Source organism: Phalacrocorax aristotelis, chromosome 5, assembly GCF_949628215.1.
Source record: "Phalacrocorax aristotelis chromosome 5, bGulAri2.1, whole genome shotgun sequence".
In the NCBI taxonomy this organism is placed as follows: domain Eukaryota; kingdom Metazoa; phylum Chordata; class Aves; order Suliformes; family Phalacrocoracidae; genus Phalacrocorax; species Phalacrocorax aristotelis.
In genome coordinates, this window is record NC_134280.1 from 29,828,636 (window position 1) to 29,850,384 (window position 21,749).

A 21,749-nucleotide genomic window follows, 5' to 3' on the forward strand; every position below is an offset into this window, starting at 1 on the left:
TTTAAAAATTGAACAAATGGGAGTGAGTTGTAGTATCAAAAAGTCCAGCTGCATAGTGCAAGAGAATCACATTATAGAAACTACAATTGAACTTTGTTGAGACCCCCATGTCCTTATGTTATCAACATGCTTAAGTTTCACTACAATGTTATGCTTGGGATGCTTTACTTTAACTTTGCACCTTAAAATTTACATTAATAGACATATATTATCATATCCTGCTGTAAGTTCAGATTCATGGCTTAGCATACATAGCAAGAACACTGTAAGCCTTTCTGCACCAGCAGCTAATACCTGCTCTTCTTATCCTTTCAATCACATCACTTCCTTTCAATGCTCCCAACTCTTTGACAGAGTTTTATTCAACACTTAATTATGAAAAGAAATGCCATGCCCTTAAAAAAACAAACCACAACACATTAAAACAACATCCTGCACAATTACCATAAGGATTAATGAGTAAAATGTAGCGAGTTTACTAACAAAGTCATTCATAAATAGTAGGAAAGACTAGAAACCAATAGCAACTCCCTTCATTTGGTTCTAATTCAGGAAATACCTCTACTCAGCAAGGCACAGAAGTCTGTGAATAAATCCCACTAAACTCAAATTAGGCAAATAAGCTTAAATTCTTTCCTGATGCATCCTTCTGATAGCAGACTGCACAAAGGTCTCTAAGTTAGGTGGAAACTGGGACAAAAGGCGACAAGCTGTTTCATAGCTCTTACAAACAAACGAGTTCAAACAATCCTTTGTTTCAGCAAAGCATTCGAACAAGTGCTTAGGTTCCAGTCACTCCACTTGAAGTGAAACTCATATTTACATGATTTACTCCATCAGGCCAGTGTGAACACTGAATAATCATACTCACTCATGTCTCTCATAGCCAAGGGTTTCTCGGATAGACCACGCAACCTGGTAAGGTGAGGCTTGCTCTGAATCCTCCAACTCTTCTCCACTGTCTTCAGACCAATCCAGCCCTAAGGAATTGAAAACATGAAAGGTGGATGAAAAGTGTATCCGCCTCACATAAGTCTCTGAACAACCTATGGAACAAAAGATGAATGTGTAGTATAGTCACAAGCATAATTATGTTTGATCAAATCATATAATGTTCTCAATTACACAGGAAAAGTTACAGTAACAGCTCCATTACAGCATGCAAATAGCATGCACTGATTTTTGTCAAATTCGAGTTTTCCTTTTAAAATCCTTATTGATGTCTTTATCCATAAGCAGTGGAAGAAAAATCACCAGCTTTCTTATCCACAGAAAAATATCACAAGCTTTCGTACCAAGGACAAGGAATCTTTAGAGACAAGGTAAGAGAGAAGTCCCTGCCATGAAGAACTGACTGTCTCGCAATTTCTAATACCATATGCTCTAAATAGGCCACTTTTATTTTTGTTTCTATTCTGACTCCTCTGTGCCAAAACACAGGAGGAATAGGAAAACCGTAAGACAGAGCAGCATGGACAGAGATAGATACACAGCTACACGGGATGTTCCTCTGCTCAGTCTCCATAATTGCCTGCCAAATGCATACATTAGCACGAAAAGAGAGCTAAAGAGAGAGATGCAAATATTCCTGCACTTTTACTAAGCAGCATGCTTTCACTGAATGGTGATGCAGTAGGATCAACTTATTGTATGCACCAGCAGCCTCAATTAGCCAAGCCAAACACAATCATTGAACAGGACAGCCAGAAAACAGAGTCCAGTAAGTTCTCAGGTGGAACATTTTATTTGGAGCTTCATCGTTTGCAGTTTTTCCTTCTTGCCCCCACATCCAGTGGAATTCCTGCCAATTCCTCACAGCAGGTGGGATAAAATCCTGTAGCTGCATTTCCAAGCCAGCATTATTACTTTTTCACTTTCTTGTGTGCTCCTTGAAAATGGAACAGCAGTTGGGATACAGCTATGGAGTGCCTTATTTTTGCTAAAAATAAACTAAGTTACAATATCTGAGATTATTCTGAAGTCAGATGCTTTGAATTGGGGAAATGCATCAGTACTTGGTCACCTACTTTCAGGGTTAGACACACATACACAAACTTGCAATACAATCCTCAGAAGCGCCTTCATCATTTAGAAGCAACACTTTAACATAAACCAGAAATACCAGAAACCCTATTTTTCAGGAACTTCAGCATCCTGAAAATTCTATTTGACATTCCTATTTTTAAGATATGCATTTGAACTAAATGAAGACATTTGATAAAATGCCAGAATTATACTTTCAACTTAAATGTTTTTTTTTACTCTTGCCCCTTCCATAAAGGAATGAAAAAACAATTTAATCATTGGATAAAGATGTCCACAACTGATACCATGTAACAAATTATTTACCCAAAGTTTAAAAATAAAAATCAGAGATTGCATTGTTTTGCTTCTAATGGGCACTGCAGAAATGAAGTAATAAAATCTAATCCAGATTCATCTATACTCACACCGAAGACTGCAGTTATGTTAATATCCAATTACATGCTCTGATGTAGGTACACATAAAACTGGCTGCATCTTTTTAAAGATTCTATGTGGTTATCTCTAGTGCTACTCTATCACAAAAAAGAAATCCTGACATTTTCTGAACCCACATAACTAGTCTTTAATATTAAGGCATATCATGAATAAATAACAAATATATTTTCCACTCTCACATAATATATGAATTCCATTACTTTGCCAAATATGAAATGTTCTAATTGCATACACATACAGTTATTCATCTGTATAGCTGTAGATTCATAGGTCTAATGAGGTTTTTTTCTATCCCTCTTTTTAGGAAAATGTATTCTCTTCACCACTTGAGAATGTAAAACATTAAACACAGAAAGTGATCTTTCTACAGTCTTTCAAAACGCAGGTCACTTCCTAAGCTACCAGGGTCTGCGACACTTGGAAATGCCTCTGGAGTTGCCATTCCTCAAAAGAACTGCATTATATGTTGGACCATCAAAGTAGTTTTCTGAAGAACAACATCCTTTGGAGATGTGCTATGGGATGCTAATTATATTCTGAACAAATAGTTAAGCTATCCCATGAGTGCCAAAGGGCAGATCTTAAAAGCAAATTAAAAAAAGGTTAATTGAAATAGCAAAAATTACAGATGTTTGCAATTAAATAAAATATTATATGAAGAATGTCCAGATTTATTTGAAGTCTTTTTTTTTTTTTTTAAACATCATAAATGGCATTCCTTCTCTAATATTACACACTGACTCCCGTTTCCCTTTTCCCTGTCAGTATTTTACTTGTTAGAAAAGTACTTCTAAAACTAAGCAGAAAAGTAAGGTAACTTTGGAGGGTGAGGGAGATAACAAGGATAGCGAGGTGTACCTAGGTCTGTATTCATAATCAGACAAATGAGCCACAAAGTCAGCTGCCTTTTTAAAGCTTTATAGAGCACTACTTCCATAGCAGCAAGTTGGTTATATTTACTTACATTTTCACAAGCAGCAATTGATTACTACAGTTTCTAGGTAGTAAGGAGGAGGCTATTCCTGCACTGGTATGTGGACAAGACTCCACCTCTCCAATTACCTTCTGTAACAGTGCTGCCCTCCTACAGTAATCTTTTGCTTTTGCTCATTCATATTCTGTATGAGCTCAGAATAGGCCCAGTCGAGAAAGAAATCTCTTGTGTTCGACTTTCCCAATCAAGTCAACTGGAAATTTGGATCTGCACAGAACGAATGACCAAATCTCCAAACTTCTACTTGCACTCATTTTATAATGTGGACTTGTCACATATTTAACATTCAATCACACCTTGTCCACTCATGTGGGTACAGCTGTGCCACCTTTACTACTCAAGTTGCAAACATTCTGTACGATGTCTGTATCATTCAAGCAATTCTTTCTACACCTCATTTGATTCCTCAAATGGTTAACAGGACTTTAAGAAGAATAAACAACCAAAATGCCATAAACCACAAACGATGGGTCCAGGCATTCCCTTCATGGAAAACAGGGCTAAAGAAAACAAGAGATGACCTAGTTCAGGGTTATTTTGTAAGGACCACACACAAATGCAGGACAGGGATAGGAAGACATTCCCCTTTTGTCTTTTGGTTTCAGGTTAAAAAATAGCAGGCAGTGCATCTATTATCTACCCACCTAAATGTGGAAACAGATCAGTGTCCAGCTGCTGTTTTCGAGTGCACAGTTTCACCAGTCTCTGTAGCCGGCTCATGCAGGACGAGTGCGGAGAAAAGGCTGTGGCTTTCATGAGGACCCGATCAGTCCTTGGAGGGTCCATGACAGGAGCCCTAGCAGGTGGCAGGAGAGGCAGAGGTCTCTTGTTAGACAACTGCCGGGCTTGTGCTATAGTGTGTGTGGTGGGTGCCACTCCCTGCATTGGTTGGCTGGTGTTCGGAGGTTGAGGTGACTTGCAGACTATGCCCTGCGGTAGCCCTGTCGGCTTTAACAAAGCTGATGAAGGTGGCAGATGGGAGTGCTGCTGCTGCAGAGGCTGCTGCTGCAAAGGTGCAGGAAGGGGGCTAAAGTGCTCTTGGCGAACTTTTAAAATCTCTGTCTCTCTCTGGCGCTGCCGGTTTTGAGCCAACTTGCTCTGCAACTTTTTCCTCACTGTTGCCCCTTTCTTTAGGTCATCATCCTCCTCATTGAAAGCAAAGGGGTCTTCTAATTCTGCCTCCAGGTAGTGGAGAGGAAGCCTAGCCCCAGGAGGGGAGAGGGACATCCCATCCAGTCCATTGGGCATCTTCAAGGCCAGGGTGGGCACTGTCAGACTGAAGGCCATAGCATCCATCTGATGCCTGACCTTTACCTCCTCTATGGGATCATTCTTTTTCTTCCTCTCCTTTTTCGGTATAAAGCCAAGTACCTGCAGGTGGCTGTTGCAGTACCTTTGAAAAGTAAAAGCAGTTATTAACTCAACTCTTGTAAATAAAATCTGAAGAAAACACACATCGCTAAAGGGAAATTCACACACACTCATCTTGTGAATTTAGATAGAAACACCACAGGTTTTATAAGAAGTGTACACAACTGCTTTTAATACAAGAGATAACTGTTCTGTTCCCAATCTGTAACAGAAAACAAAAACTTATTCAAGTGACAATTTGTAATCTTAAGATACAGAAGTCCTCAGTCATTATTCATAGGAGATTCACACACAACCATTCAAAATATTTACTCTCTAATTGGGTAAATACTCACAAAACAAACAAAACAAATGGACTGTCTGATACATAAAACACTAAGAACTTAAGCCATTAACACTGATCATTTCAAAAGCTCCCAATAAAAAGTACACTGAAGGCTAATTCCTTTCATTCTGTTGTTCTTTCACTGGAATTAGTTAACATTTTCATCAACGCACACATTATTGTTATGAATTCCACTGCAGTAGGGAGCAGTTTCTTATATGGATAACCTCACTAGAGATACCTACTGAGAAGGGCCACTATGTGCACTTAATGAAAAAGTAGCATAAATATTTCAGTTCTGTTTTAGTAGTTTAACATGATTAATTTTGTATCCAGAGGCTTAGGTGCGTGTTCCTCAAACAAAAATCTAGCTTAAAAGAAATTCTGTGCTGCTAGAAAACGTTTACATTTCCAACGCCAGAAATATAAATATACATACAATCCACAAACATGGACTTCAAGCTCTCCAAATACAAAAAAGCTTTGAAGTCCTGTTACTAAAAAAGAAAAAAAAAAAAGAATAAAAAGGAAAAAAGTCTTTGAAAGTTTGTAATGAAAATTAAAAGGAGAAGAGTTACAATTTATGGCCACAGAAAACATACAAAGAAATAAACAATTAATTTTTGTCTGATTAAACCAAGCAGGTGATAGAAATGTAGGAACCATGATCTCATACTTTTCCTGTTTCACACAGGCAGGTCTTCCTGCCTCTGTAGAATGCCACCAGCAATAAGACTTCTACCCTTGCAGGATCCCATCTACAACCTGCACCTTAGAAAACAAAGATGTGAGGAAAAAGGGATGTCTACATCAAGGTATTAGTGAACAAGTTAAGGACATATCCATTAAGGTATTCATGGATATGAATAAGGATAAGATAAGGAAAAATACCACAAAGGTATAAAATCTGATCAGTATAAGTAGAAAAGTAGGTTTTGTTGAACACATAGGTTAAAATGAAATTATTCATGAAGAAGAAAAAAAAAAAACACCAAAAAACCAAAAACAAAAAACAGAAAAGCACAAAGCAAACCCCCAGAAAGGTTTAACACTTCAGTTTACTGACTTTCAACTTGCTGTTTCATCACTAAAGAAGCAATGTGTGAACTGCTTCTAAAGGGTCCATAAAAGGTAAAGCAGGAAAAAAAAAATCATGTATGCTCCTTAATGATCGCCATACATGTAATTTCTCGAGGGATCCACATCCATAAGGATTCACAAATCAGAAAAGGCTGTAAAGAACTGCTACTTATTATTGTCTGAATTATTTCTTTATTACATTAAGTTCTAAGTAATAAATAAATCTAAATGAGGCAAGCTGAAAGCCAGCAACATGTAGAGTCCTTATTAGAATACACTGGAATACTGTAAATTTGTACTGAGATGCACTTCTGAAAATAAAATTATATAATGAGGACTCAATAAAGCCTCCCTTAAAATCAACAGCACTATTCCCATATTTAAAATTAAGCACTTACTTTTAAAATATTTTGTTTGAACAAGACTGATGAGATCAGTTAGAACAGCACTTTTAGTATGACGTAAGAAAAAAACAATAAACAGACAAGACAAACACAATGGAATTTTTCCCCTTATTCCAATAAGAAGAGAGTAAAACAATGTGAATGCTTCCTTTATATTGTTCAGAACTTAAATATTGCCACCTTGTGCAGGAGTGAGGAGGTAAAACTGGCTAGTCCGTTTTCATTGTGAAAACCAGAAAGGAAATTAATAGAAAATGAATAAACCTATGAAAAGGTAATTAGATTGCTAAGATTCTCCAAGTTTGAGGCTATAAGGGGTTTGCTTGTTCATTTAATTCTAACAGCATCATTTTTCTATGGCAGAGAATAAAGCTTTGGTTCTTAAAACTGACCACACTGCATCACTGAAAGCCAACAATATCTTACACAGGCATCACCTCTAGACACAAACCCGTAGATGTCAGGCTACCACATAATGAAAATATAGATCACATGCACTTGCAGACTCCCTTGGCTCTGTGCTTTAGGCTGTGCCTGTCAACGCTGTGTCTTCCAGCATAACTGAGGCTGATACACCTTTCCTGCTGGACTAAAAGGAGCAAGAAGAATCTGGGAAGAGCAGTTAAGTCTTCTCTGGGTAAAGACTACATGTAGGCAGTTTTGGCTAGGCATAATTTATTAGCAGTAACTCAGCCTTGGCCTTGTCAGGCTCTAGCTGGTCCCATGCAGAGCCAGGCGGGCACGCACACCCACCTCCCTGTCCTCCAGGTTCCAGGATGGCTTTTCAGTTGACCCTGGCCCAAACTGGCTCTGACTTTGCACGGTGCTCCAGAGCCTGCTGCAGACATCAACTGACTCTGCTGGAACCAGTCTATAACCAGCTGAGTTAAGGCAATAAACACCTTCAGTCAGAGGTTAATGCCAGGGAAGGCATTAGTAGTTCATTCTCCATGGAAGACAAATCATTGGGGAGACTGGTATAGCACCTGTAAGTAGCATAGCCCCCTTCACATGGCTCTGAGCATGAAACCCATTAGGGTCAATCTGGCCCTACAAGAGCTAGTTCTGACGTGCTAGTCTTAGTGACCCACTTTCCTTACTCAGTGCCAAAGGGACTTATTCTGTGTAGGTGACATCGAATGTAGTCAGCACATATGGTAAGAACAGTGGGTCGATACCTGTTAAAACTACTGTAACGTGAAGCACACAAAAGGTGATGGGCTCTGACAGCTTCAGCTGGACAGTTTCCCACATCACTGGGAGGGCAAGAATCCAGACAGGGATGTTTTTCTACCTACAACTGCATTCTGCTTCCCAGTACATCCCAGACTGGTATCAAGTTCTGTCACTTACTTAAAGGAAGATCCAAATAAACTGGAGAGCATCTTGCATATTAACAAAATATTTAAAGTTTCTCTTGAAAGAGAATTAGAGTTAAAATGGTGTTTTACCCAGCTAAATTGTAATAACTCTATACTTAATTTTTAAGTAGAACTTAATTATCTATGTGTGTAATTGGATAGGACAGAATTAGGAGACATATGCAGAGGAAACACAGACACAGAACCCACGCCTGTATCATCCCAAATACATTAGTCAAAAAAAAAAGTGAATAGAGAAACTAGACTTCAAATAAGGCAATGAAGTCATGCACTATTAATAGATTTAATTTGTAGAATGTTAATGGTTAATATGAAGTCTAATAATATAGCAGCATATTAAACATCTTTGTGGCTGCTAGCATCTCATTTGTCTGGGGTCAAATGATTTTTTTTTTTAATTATCTGTGGACAGACTATGAAGCTTTTGGCGTATAATGCATACATCCTGTTAAGATATTTTATTTTTTATAATCTTTAAAAGTAGGTAAGAAGATAGCTGTCAGAGCATCATACAGCCTGCTTCTGATCATGTACAGTTACATGTCTAAAACTGTGACAAAATGACCATCTGACAGTAATTTTGTATACAGAAAATTAAAAGCTATGAGTGAAGAACTCAGACATAGCAAACATCTTTGTATCAAACAGAGTGTGAAAAAACTCTCCAAAGAAACAGATAAAGGTTTGCCTGCCAAAAAAGAAAAAAAAGGTTTAGCACAGCCACAGTCATATCACTAGCATTTATTAGATTTTATTGTTAAAATTAAACTCTGCCCTGAGAAGCAGTCTTTTAAAATATTCTTTCAAACTATCACATCCTCTCATTTGAAATTAAAAGTTTATTTTCTCCTTCAGACACCTGCTGTCCTCTTCAAGTACTGTAATATGACACTCGACATGCAATTGAATTATTCTAATATAACATACACCAGATGTCATGACCACACTTCACTTTAACTTGAGAAAAATAAAAAAGAACAAAGTGTGAACTCAATTCAAGGTGTAAAGAAAAAAATCTCAAATTCCATGGGAACATATGAGACCTAAAAAAGTGTCATTAAGTACTATTATTTCTATTGTTCTTAAGTATGACCCCTGGTAAACAGTAACTCTGGCTCAGTCAGCTCTTGCATCTGAAATTACAGCATACCATTTGCGCTAACAATTTCCATGATCATTTCTGCGAGCTTATTTCCAAAGAGCCTCAATTGTACAGTAGCAAAGAAACAGTCACCGACTGTCAAATTACAGCTTAAAGTTATTCATCTTGTGTCATTTGAGCATTTGCCCTACAGCTTTCGACAAACATTCATGGGTTTTTTCTCACTTCATCAGTCTCCTCAACTGAAATGGCAGGTGAAGTACAAGTTAATTTAGAGTACAGTCCAACTGTTGTTTCAGACAAGAGAGGGAGCTGTGAGCTGAGAGGGAAGTTATATGTAGGGCACAGTGGGAACACTGCTAATAATGCAAAAGGTTAGCGAATGGCAGCTAATAATGCGAAAGGTCGGTGAATAGTGCTTTAATTCTTTCTTGGCATATTTTTGGTTTATATTTTAGGTTAGAAACATCATTTCTAACAGAACAAGCCTCAGATAGTTAACACACACGTTAATTAAATATTGTGTTACTGATGAAGCCTGCAACAATGACTCTGAAAAATTATAGTCATATATACCTGGCAGCCAAGATTAGACAAATTCTGCTATTTCAGCCAAAGCAACACCAGTGAGACTGGTGTTTAGAAAGTCTTAAAGAACAAGGAAGAATGTCCTTGTGGTTACAGTACGGGCTGCAATTCAGGAAATTTGGTTTGAATTCCCAGCTCTCTAACAACTTCGAGCACTATCTCTTGCAAGGCATTTAATAACCAGGCGTACTGGGCATCCTCATTTGGGCAGGGAGAGGGAGAAGAAGAGGGGATCAAAGAAGAAAGGGAGCAGACAGCACTTTCTCAACTGGCTCATCTGTTGTCAAGTAATATTTATTTTATTCCAGTAATAAAACACTACAGATCAGTACCAAATCACAAACACTGAATTGTAATTCTGGATTAATTCCTTTGTGTCACTGCTCCCTAAGCCTAGAAGGTACGCATTTTCAACCGTTTGTCCTGAAAAAAGTAGATGGAGGTGTGCTTTTGGCACAGCTGGCCAAATAAGCAGGCTTTTTTTAAGAGCATGTACTGTGAGCGACAAAGCAAATTAATTAGAACAGCAGGTATTGTGTACCAGGTTTGATCCACAGTTTATAGTGAATTTCAGAAAAGCAGTGAACTCTTGTGAAAACTTCCTAGGGAGTAAATTACTGCCCACTTTGAGTACTTGACTCCCACAGAAAATAAAATTAAGTTTACTGGTCTTAAAACAAAACCCTCAAAGGAACATTGTGGAATTCAATCCACTCAGGCCAGTTCCTGCCTCATCCTGAAACCAGGCAGCATCTTAAAAGAGAACTCATGCCTATGTAACAGCAACTTCCCCTTTGTATATGGGTAACCACAACTCACCTACGGTCCTCAGATTTGGGGATGGGGTTGGTGCAGCGTTGGCTGTTATACTTGGCCACATATTCACATTGCTTGAAGGGGGCAGTCTTGTCCTCCAGAACGTGTCTGATACAGAAGGCGTAGCCGTTAAGTCGCCTCTGCTTGCACAGTTTGGGGCTATATGAGCACAAAGGCTTATTGTCAACCTCAGAGAAGTGTATGTGTTTGCCTTCATACATCACGTGACTCTATTCCTTGTGAACATCAGCTGAAAGAACCAAAATATTAAGACAAATCACATAAGGGTCAAAAAAATGCATTCAGTTCTAGACTGTGTGTTTCATTTTGGCAGGAAAAAGGGACCCAAAACAATACCTGATTTTAAATCTTCTGTACCATATCAATGTTAAGAGAGAGCCCCAAGGACACCACTATCCTGGAATGATGATGAATCAAGATGAAGCAGATTGTCTAAGGAAAACATCAAATAGGTCACAGTCAGTCAGCATAAAATAGATATTATTACCGCTTAATAAGTAAGTGGCCAGATGTAGCCACTAAACCTATGGTTCAGCGAGCATCCAATAAGCCAAATCCACTAGCACAATACTTTCCAATTAGTAGTCACAGATCTTTGGAAACTGTGAGAGGAAATTATTGGAGGGGGAAAAAAAGTTCTACTGCCACCACACTTAAATCTGTTAAACAAAATGCAACTCATCTACCAGAAAGTGACTAGGAGCTGTAAGTTGATAAAGGTTAAGCATCAGACTAGATCACTTGCTTTCAGGAATCAAGCTGAATGATAATTAACCCATTTGATTGCAGAGGTTTTACTTCAAGTATCTTTGCTTATGAAAACGCTGGTAACTATCCTTGCTCTGCAAAATTTTAATTTCATCAGGCAGTGCAAGAAAGCTTTTTTTTTTTTCTTAAAAAACAGAAAAGCTTTCTTTACCACACCTGATGAACAGTCTTCGGATCTTGTTGGTGCCCACAGCTTCTGCAAGCATCAATATTTAGTCCTTCCTGAGGTCATCATGGTTCTTCAGAGCTTTTCCTACCTTATTGTACTTATTTTAGGTAAATGCAGGCATTAATAATGTCAGAGGCAGTACTCCCATCATGCCAGGAGGGCTGAAACATCATTTCAGCAAGAGGCTGGTTTTTTCCCCCCCCTAAAATAGACTCCTACAGTGCCACGGAATAACAAATCCATACAGTCATAAGGTACTTTTTAATTTCCTAACACTATGGAGTCTTTGGCAATCATCTTTAAAAAACAAACAAACAAGAAAACCCAAACCAAACCAAACAACCAAACAACCCACCCAAAACAAAAAAGACCACACCCCAAAGCACCTTCAAGTAAAATTAACGGTACACATATTCCGCAGCTACTCTCCTACACCCAGCTTAGCCTGCAAAAGGCAGCTTTTATTCAGAAAGGCCACCCTGAAACACTGGAATCAACTCTTTTGAACATGGTATATTCAGTACTCAGTTCAGTTTCAAGCAAAGGAATGTACATAGAGGTGATATTCAGGAAATATCTAATAAATTAGAGGCACGTGACAAATGTACAGATTACCACCTCAGTCAACTTACTTGTTCCCAAGCCTGAAATGACAAGAACACAATTGCGAGCAGGGAGCCTACACAGACTTTGCATGAAAGATGCGGTTTCCTCTTGTGAAGGTACAAACCTTCACTCCCCACTGTATAAAACAACCTTGAGAAAACTACAGGCACTATGGCATTGGGGGATCTAGAAAAGCAACTTTAAGTCACTAGGGCAAAAGAAAACACCCTATCGCACTTCTAACAGTAAACTGCATAAACAAGGCCTTTCATTAGCATATATCTAGCTGTAGAAGCAGAAGGACAGAAGAATAATACAAATTTAAAAAAATACCCTTGAAATTCTTGAAACAGTTGTATACATACATGCACAGCATACACAGCACACAGAATGGAGACACGTGCTACAAAATGTAACTAGCACAAGTGCAAGTGACCTGATTAATCATTTGACAATAACAAGGATCGTTTCGTATTTCCTCTTTACACACATAGTTCCCTTTCCACATACGCATGCAAGCACACACACCTGGGGCAGGGGCCTTGCACTTTGTTTACACTGGATAGTCACAACACAAGCACGGACATCTAATCCAGTTCCAACCACCTTTCCCAACTTTTCTCAATGCATGGAAGAACGTGTAAATATTATATAAATTTGAAATTAATCATAAGAATATAACCCTTCACAACGCATCAGTCCTAAGAACAAAAAAGATCATTGTTGGCTGTGCCCTTCAAAAACACAGAATGGGAAGAGGGAACCACCTCTTCTTTAGCATGCCGAGAACCAAATAACCTTTTCAGACACCTTTGATAAGGCAGATACTAACATACACTGCAGTATTATCCAGCAACAATGTGAAAGGAAAAAAATAAATCCCATGGTGACATGCCCAACATGGGACTTGTGATCTAGGTTTGGGTCCCATATGTTTGAGAGACAGCCTCCTCCATTACTATGGCAGAAAAAGTAGTCAATGACCATTAACTAATTGCATCTCATACACATAATGAAGCTGACAGAAAGCCTTTTGCCCCAAAGTTTTTTCTCGACAGTTAACTAAAGCTCATATTTGGTGGCATACTGGACAGGATGAAAAGCTTGAAAGAGCAAGTGCATCTTGCAGTTGGGTGACTCACATACTGCTCTCTGTTTCTTTCTGTTTTATTTACCACCTTCTTTTAAGCTACTACTATCATACTTTGCAGAGTTTTTGAGGGATCAATGACCTTCTCCTCTTTTGCACAACCCAGCAACATTTTTTTTTCTGAAGGTTATCAAGCAACAGACCAAAGAAAAAGAGTTCCTCAGAATGGTTCCAAAGTAAACAGCAAGAAATGCATAGCTGGTGTGCCTCTGTTAAGCTTCTGTAGAGAAACTGCTCTACAGTTCCCAGACACTATAATCCTGGATTTATTCTTGTGCCCCCAGTCTTATTTTTGGATTTAACTCATAATTAAGTCTTATTTTTGCATTTAACTTGACTGTGTCAAGGCAGGCACAGTATTTTACTTCTCACTTGTCTGAAAGATACAGGGCACAAGTACAATGCCATACGAAACATTTAAGCAAAAATACTGACAATAATCCTCAGGGAAACCAATGAGCTTGAGCATGAACTTTGGGTCTATATATACACTAAGAGAAGCTCATGCAAATATAAACATGTTAAAAATCCTGATAGGAATCAATTAGTGCAACTACACTGTAACGAACAAAAAGAAAGACAATATACCTAGCAGCCAATGATATATTTAAAAAAAACCCTATGGCAACTCTCTCAAACTTGCAATTATATCTTTATTGGTAGATTCTTACACAGACTCCCCAAAAGACAGTGGCACTATGTGGACACACTGCCAGGATCAGAGGCTGAAGGTGTACTTAATCTAAAACGAGATTTTCCTTTTTACTTCCATAGCATTATATATATATATAATAGCAAACACTTTTAAATCTATTGACTCAGATTTAATCTGATTCAGTATTTTATTTTGAACAAAATATACAGGAGTTCTTAACAAAGCTTCTTGCTGCTACATAAAAAGTAGCACAAGCATGGAAGAGGCACATGTCACTTAACTGAAGAGAACTGAAACTACACTTAGCTAAATAGTGGGTGGGGGAGAAATTATTTTTGTCCCACAGGATTCAGTAAGAGATGACGGAAACATGGACTTCCCCTGGAAAAATCAAATGCTTAAGCAGCTGTACTTCACTGCAAAAATATCAGGGTACAAAACTTTCTGGAAGCTGTTTTGGATTTTGCATTTATACTCTACAGTGCAGCTGTAGAAATGTTCAACAGAAACACAATTTACGTCTGCACGTGCTCAAACTGGCTTTAGCCACAACCCATGAATGAAAAACCAGAGGCTGCTTCTTCAGGAACCTAGATTTTCCTTCTAAATAGAAGGTTTTGAGCTAGTCAGAAGCAACAGGGCAAAGAAGAGAAGAGAACCCAAAAATGCACGCCATTGCCAAACGATGTAAGACGTGACTGAGGTTTAAAAAAATCACGTTAGCGTTCATCATAAGGTGAATATGGAACGGTCATATACCATATCACACAATATTAGAACTAGGGATACTTGATGAAGCTATTAAGCGATTGACTATTATATTAAAGAAATAGTTGTCATTTTTACTACTCACAGGTAGTGAACTGCTGGAACTTGCTGTCACAGGAGGTTATGGGAGCGGACAGAGTATCATTGGATTCAAAAAGACAACAGAAAAGTTCATAGACAACAGGGACATAAGTGACGTACATGCTAGCACGCCTAATTTAACAAATACAGATGTTGGAGGAGTAAGATAAGAAAACAGTAAAAAGTGGCTGGGCTTTCATGCTCTTCCTAAATAGCATCACTTGTTCCTAGTGCCCAAGACAGAATGCTAGGTTGGATCAACCCCTGATCTGACCCATCAGGGTATTTCTTATGTTCTTATCAGGTTACCACTAACATTTGTAATTTGATAACACATTCATTTATCCCCCTCTCACATTTTTTATTCCTGAGCAGTTGACTGGAAGAAAATGTCCTCCCTCTGGCAAAAGCCCTATTTGGACAAGTGAAGAGCAACAAACTTAGCATCCCAGCAAAGCTTTATAGGAACGACAGGCAGGACACAGCAAAGCCATGCTCTGCCACATCATCACTCAGAGCAGAGCTACTTGTCCTGCTGAGTGCAGCCACTGGTGGTCCATAAGACAACAGAAGGTGGTTTGCAAAGTGACCATAAGAAGAGAAATGAAATACTTAAATACACACAGGTACATACCCGCGCAACCATCAGTACCTGCTGTCAGGCACATGAAGAAGCCAACTCCCAACTGCTTTTAGAACTGGCAAGCAGGCATAATCAGTTCCCTTGCAATGCACATCAGCTCCAAGACAATAAAGCTGTAGCTCTGCCCTCCACACACCCTCTCCCAAAACAGTTAAACAGTCCTTCAGAGAGGCTGGGAAACAGTGTAGCAGCAAACTTAGGACGGGGGAATCTTTGCTAGACCATACTGAGTATCAGCATTATGTCATACAGAAATTTGGTACCTGACATAACCTGTAGTCTACAGAGAAGTTAATGGGCCTAGACACTATTAGAAAGCCCAAAGCATTATATCCCCAAAACTCAATCGGTAGTTTTGAGAAAACACCATGCTGAAAATATTTGAATATGTTAAATCATGTGGGTCAGATACATTCTTAAACAGATGCTCAGAACTTGACATTCAACATACGTAAGACCCTTTTAGGCAATGGAATCCCCAAATGCATTGTAAATTGCAAGGCAATTATATGTCGGTGGTTAAAAGATGTATAATTAAGAGGACTGAGCTCAGAGCTTCACACGTTGCATCCAAACAAAAGCCACTCTTAAAGAGGTCTTAACTGTGTTGTTTTGCATTTGCCAATACTAGTGCAGATTTAATGTTAAATTGCTTGGTGTGTTCATGACATCTCACAGACAAGGTACAATCCTCTACATATGCTTCCAAAACCATCAGGCTCCAGAAGTGGAACATGGATCTCCAAGAACCTCAGCTTCTCCACAAACACAAATAGCATAAATAGTAGTTTTACTGATTCCTCAACTTGACCAAGGAAAAACAACTCTCTGTGTTGCCACTGTCTGACCCTTTGAGCTGTGACTAACAGTAAATACATACATTTTAAGATACTTGGGAAACATGGAATTTCCTGCACTCAGAGATTAACAGAGACAATAATAATAATTACAGAGACACGCATTTAAAGCTACCTTTCAGTCAGTATTAGCAAAAACTATATTATTAGCGGGAAAGCAAAAACATTCCTTTTTTCTAATTCATACTACGAAACTTTAGGCAATTAGTACCTCTCTGTGAATGTCTCTGTTCTATCAGAAGATGTTGTACCACATCTAATTGTGGCTGACATCAGCACCACAAAGTTGTAACTTCTGTTCCCGTTCTGTGATCTAGCCGTAACTTTGGCTTAGTTCTGGTCACTTAACAGCTCCGTTCTCTACTACACTCAGCTACCAAACCAAGCCTACTGTAACTCTGGAAACAAGAGTCTTTTTGTTAGTAAAAGCATCCAAATTGAGGCAAAAAACACTGGGAAGCAACCAAAGTCAACTGCAAGAGTTCCTGCAGGGAACATTTTTATTAATGAGAGCACAAACCTTACTCAAGAAGGCCTCTGAAGAGCCCTGCACAAGTCAAGGTACTGCACGCACATGCAAGTACCCTGACAGATCAAGGCACTTAACATGTTAAGATCTTCCTAGACATTTTTAGTTACCACCTGGAATCATATTTTGGATTACTTTTTTTCATATGTTAAAATCTACCTAGGAAGACAGAAGCAGGAACATTGTCCTCATTCTGCCTTTTCAGAAAGCTTATTACTTCAATTCTGCAAAAAGGCAGTTTATATCGCATAAGGGCATCTGATATATTAACAGAAAAGCAGTGGTATATTTTAGGCGATACTGGTAATAGAGATTATGCTTCAGAATATAATGCAATAAATACAGAATTAAATTTAAGTATTATTCCTAATAATGGCTAGAGAACTTAGAGACTTGTAACAAGTTTCAACTGACAGCAGAAAACATAACTAAGAGAAAGGAAAAAGAACTCTTTTTGTTCCAAAACTGAACAGGTGGTTCCTTTTTTTTTCCTGCACAAAATGAACTTAAGCAGAAATTTTAATTTCAGCTGATTCACTCATCTGAAAAACAGCACCTTAAAGAAAACATGACAAAACCAGCTCAGATCCTAAAAAACAACAAATATTTAAGACTCTAGGAATTTTACAAATTTCAAAGGATTTCTGAAGAGAAAAGACATTAAGTAGGATGATTCACAACTGTCGCTAAGAGCACATTCCTATAGATTTCAATAAAATAATTTCCTAAATGGGGCTATTCCTGACCTAAGCTTTAAGACGAGCCCCATATCTTTGGAAGTCTTTTGAACACAGATTTCTTGATTTAAGCAGAAGGTCTCAGGCCCCAGTCCTGCAATCACATCCTCGCAGGCAGATTCTCATGTGTGCACAGAAGCACACTTATTTCAGTGTGGCTATACACAGGCCCAGGTTTTGCCAGGGTGAGCAAGGCTGCAGAAAGGCAGCCTTCAGGTGCAGCAACAAATGGAACATTTAGGCCATTGCAACATCGCAGAAACACACTTTAAAATGTTATCTCAAAATATCAAAACCATGATCCTGAGACAAAGCAGAAACTAAACATACCACAGCATACTTTACATCGGTACTTGAACAAAAAAAGAGCTGCAAGTCCAAGTCTTTTATTTATTCAAATAACAGATAACCTGCACTTGCATATGAGCTTAAACAAAATACCTTAGTCTTATTTTCAGTCCCAATGCTGCAAAGACAAATAAGCTTATTTTCACACAGTACAGGAATATCATTCTTGGTTCAGCAGGAATACTCAATAAATAAAATAAAGCAGTAGAGCTCCTCACAGAGCAGCCTTTTAGCAGTTATAAGCTACCAAAGTTTCGGTATGGTATTACAAAAAATGTGTACCTCCTGAGGATTTACCATACTGTGAGAACACAGTGCCTCCAACTTGCTAGGACCAGGCCCTACGCACAAATTAATTCACTCACCATAAAAATATTGAAATGTCAAAATAACTCCCACTAAGTAATTTCAGGTTGCTTTCTGTAGATAATATAGCCTTACAATTAATAAACTTGTCTGATGTACGTATGTATTCTGAACAAATCACATAGAGGGCTGAAGATGGCTGCAGAAATGTCACCAAGTTGTGACAGCTTCATACAAAACAGAAGTGCTCCAGTTCATCAATCAGCAGCGGTACCTGGTGGGTAAGGCCCTAGTGTGAAACCCTGCCAATACAGGGTTCCCATAGGAGAGGGCACTGAAGTACAAGGGAACAATGCGTTGCCCTAAATTTGCCAATTCTCTTTTTAAGTCTACCAATCCTCAAAAATTGAGAGCAGCCTTAAAATAAACCTTCATCGTATGTTAAGTAACAAAGTTAGAACTAACTATAGATCTACATATTTTAGTCAGATGGTATAATACAAGGCTTTAAGGTGTTACCATCATTTCAAAAATTCATTTGAGGTTACCTGTACAAAGCCATTAGCACTTTGAGCTAAAAGACATATTAAGGAACATTTGACCAAAACTAGAAAGCTCCCGCATTAGAAACTGGAGCTATTTCACCTGTGCCGGGTGAAGCGCTTTGGTGGGTTTTCCAGCAGGCTCACTCCACGACTACCAGACCTTCTTTTCCCTGAAAAAAAGGATCCTTTCATTTTCAGTCCCGGGGGGCAGCGGCACCTCCTAGGGACCCCCGGCCCCAGCGGGGACCTCAGGGGGCCAGGGCCCAAGTCCCGACACGGCCCTTGCTGCATAGGAGCCGCTGAGACCACCCCTTCCCCTGGCTGGGGGTCCAGCAGGCTGTTGCCCCTGTCCCGCTACCGCCAACTGGTCTCGGGGCAGGGGGGGTCGGCTGAGGAGCCCCGGCCCGGGCCCCGGCGGGGCTGAGGTGGCTGCCAGCCCCGGCACGTGGTGGGGCACGAAGGCGAGGCCGAGGCAGACCCTCGCTCCGCGCTTCGGGGGCCGGGCCGGGGCCCCTGTGTATCGGCAGCTTACAAGGGGGTGGGGGGGTGGGGGTGGGGCCACTCTGACGGCCCCCCCAAACCTTCTCCAAAAGTTGTGAGGCGAATGAGTCCACCGCCAGCCCGGTGGAGGGGGGGCATCGGCGGAGGGGTAGGGGGGACAGGACGGGCGGGCGGGGGGGGGGGCTGCGGTCCCCTCCCGGGGCGCCCCGTTCCCGCCGGCCCCGGCCCCGGCCCCTCGGCGGCGGGCGGCGGCGGCGGTCGAGGGGGGTAAAGCACCCTAAAAACGCCGCGAAACTTTCCAGGCCGCGGCCGGCGCGGCCCCGCACGCCCCGCGGGACCGGCACCGCCTCCGCCGCGGCGGCCCCGCACCGGGCTGGGGGAGGGGGCATCCCCCCACCCGCCGTAGCCACCGACACTCATTAAAAGTCATTTCAGCAAATTAATGGCGCCCCCAGACCCCCCCGTCCCGTCCCGTCCCGCAGCCCCCCTCGCCCCGCCGCCCCGCGCCGGCGGGTTGGGGGGGGGGAAGCGGCCGCGGCCGCGGCGCCCCCGCCGCCTCCCCCCATCCGCCAAGCTCCGCCGGCGGCGGGGCTCGGCCCGCTTTGGGCCCGGGGCCCGGCGCGGGGGGCCCGCCGGGGCGGGGAGCGGAGTTGCCGGGCCGCGCCGCACTGAGGCCTAGCGCCCCCCCACCCCCGTTCTTCCCCGCCGCCCTTCACCTCCCGGGCAAAGGCGCCGCGGCGCCGCGCCCCGACCCTCCCGCTGGGCTCTGACGACCGTCTCACCCCCCTTCGGCTCTCCTTTCGTCGCCCAAAAGCCTCAAAAACCCCCCCGGCTCCCCTCACCCCCCACTGCGGCCTACACCGCCCCGGCCGATCCCCGGCCTCGCGTAGCCCGCCTCCCCGCCCGCCCTGCGCGCTTCGCACCGCCTGCCGCGCTACGCGAGCCCGGGGATGCAGGCCGGGCCTGGCTTACCTTTCCAGCTGCTTTTTTTTTCTCCTCTCTCTCCTCTCCCCCCTTTCCCTCTGTTGGGCTGACAGATCAGAGTTTCCTCCCCAGCAGAGGGACTGGGAATGGGCTCGGGCTCTGTGCTGAGGAGCTGCTGCCCCCCTGGCTCTGAGAAGATCCTGCTTTTTGTGGGAAGGAAGCTTTGGGGGCTCTTTATTATTTTAAAACTACAAAGTGCTCAGAGGGTAGGTGATTATTAAGGGGAATCCCTGAATATATTCTCCAGCAAAGAAGGCAGGGCTGCTGGGGCTGCTCAAGAAGCGAGCCAGCAGCCTCCTACAGCACCACTACAGGCACTGAGAGGACATAACATCAGAGAGCGGCTCCTCTGCCCTCCAAAACAACAACTTTCCTACCATCTTGGAGGTAGTAGAGAGGGAGAGAGGGAGGGGGAAAAGAAGTACAGAAGGTTTTTATAAAGTGTCAATTTGGGGGAGGGAGCCAAATGGCGAAAACCAATTTTTTTATAATTTATGTGACTTTTTATTTTAAATAAAAATAAAATACAAAGGCGTATGGCTGAAGGAATACATTTTTTATAACCTGTTAAGATCAGCTTTCTGGAAAAAATAATTAAAAGGAGGTACGGTAAAAAATATATTTTTAGTAACTTTAATTTTCTTTAATAACTAAAAATTCGTGGGTTTTTTCCTGTAATTTATAAAGTTGATAAATTTTTCTGTCGTTGTGTGATAGCTCTAAAATTTAGTGTGTAATTGTGAAAGTTACTGTAACTTTTTTTTTTATACTTATACTCTCAGTAGAACAGCTGAGATTGATGTGGAATAGTTTGGTGTAACTGTACCGTTACGTCTTTCTCTCTCTCAAGGTATTGCAAATAAAACTGTATGTACAGGTAGGAAAAAACACCTATTTTTAAATTTTAATTCTTATTTTTTTTCTAGAGTAGGCCATGTAGAGAAGCTATGGGGGATTTAATGGAAGTGATATATGTCTAAGAAATTCTGCTAATCTGTCATAAATTTAGCATTGTCTGCCTTTCAGGATGGGATGTGAAAAAATAAAGCTTATAGCAAGAAATTTGGAGGAAATAGTTGAGTTTTGGTTTTAATGTTTTCAAAGCACTTTGCAGCCTTCTAAAATCCGTTTTGGTTCTTTTTAAGCTACTGTTTTGATTTGAGGGCTTTGTTCCTGATACTTATGAATACTATTATTCCTGACTTTGTCTTTACAGAGTTGAGGAGTATTATTAATTTATACTACAATACCTTGTAATATAAAATAGTCGTGTTTTTCTTTGTTGCAGATGTCTTTATTAGGTTGTAAAAAATATATGAAATGCTGTCAGAACAATGTGAGATGCTACCGTGTATCTGTAAGTGAGGACACTGATCACTGTATTCAGCAGACCTGTGATAAGATTTCTTGAAATGGGATTATGCACAACCCTGTTCAGAGATGAACTGCAAAGATGCCTTTTTATTTGTCCTAAAGGAAGAGGAAATAATGAGGAAACTAATGAGCTATACACTAAAAAAAATTATTTAAGTTTTTTC

The 21,749-nt window shown here is 40.7% G+C and overlaps 1 protein-coding gene across 1 annotated transcript in view; it reads right to left on the reverse strand.

The window, feature by feature from the left end:
• Window positions 1-20,598, reverse strand: part of INO80D (INO80 complex subunit D) — a 46,075-nt gene extending 25,477 nt beyond the window's left edge. Inside the window, exons 1-6 of the mRNA XM_075093720.1 lie at window positions 20,200-20,598; window positions 18,827-18,896; window positions 10,901-10,996; window positions 10,547-10,793; window positions 4,120-4,868; window positions 872-980 (exon numbers count right to left, since the gene is read on the reverse strand). Of these exons, the coding sequence (XP_074949821.1) occupies window positions 872-980; window positions 4,120-4,868; window positions 10,547-10,764 (1,076 nt within the window). The 5' untranslated portion in view covers window positions 10,765-10,793; window positions 10,901-10,996; window positions 18,827-18,896; window positions 20,200-20,598. The remainder of the gene's footprint in view (window positions 1-871; window positions 981-4,119; window positions 4,869-10,546; window positions 10,794-10,900; window positions 10,997-18,826; window positions 18,897-20,199) is intronic.
• Between the last annotated feature and the right edge of the window lie 1,151 nt (window positions 20,599-21,749).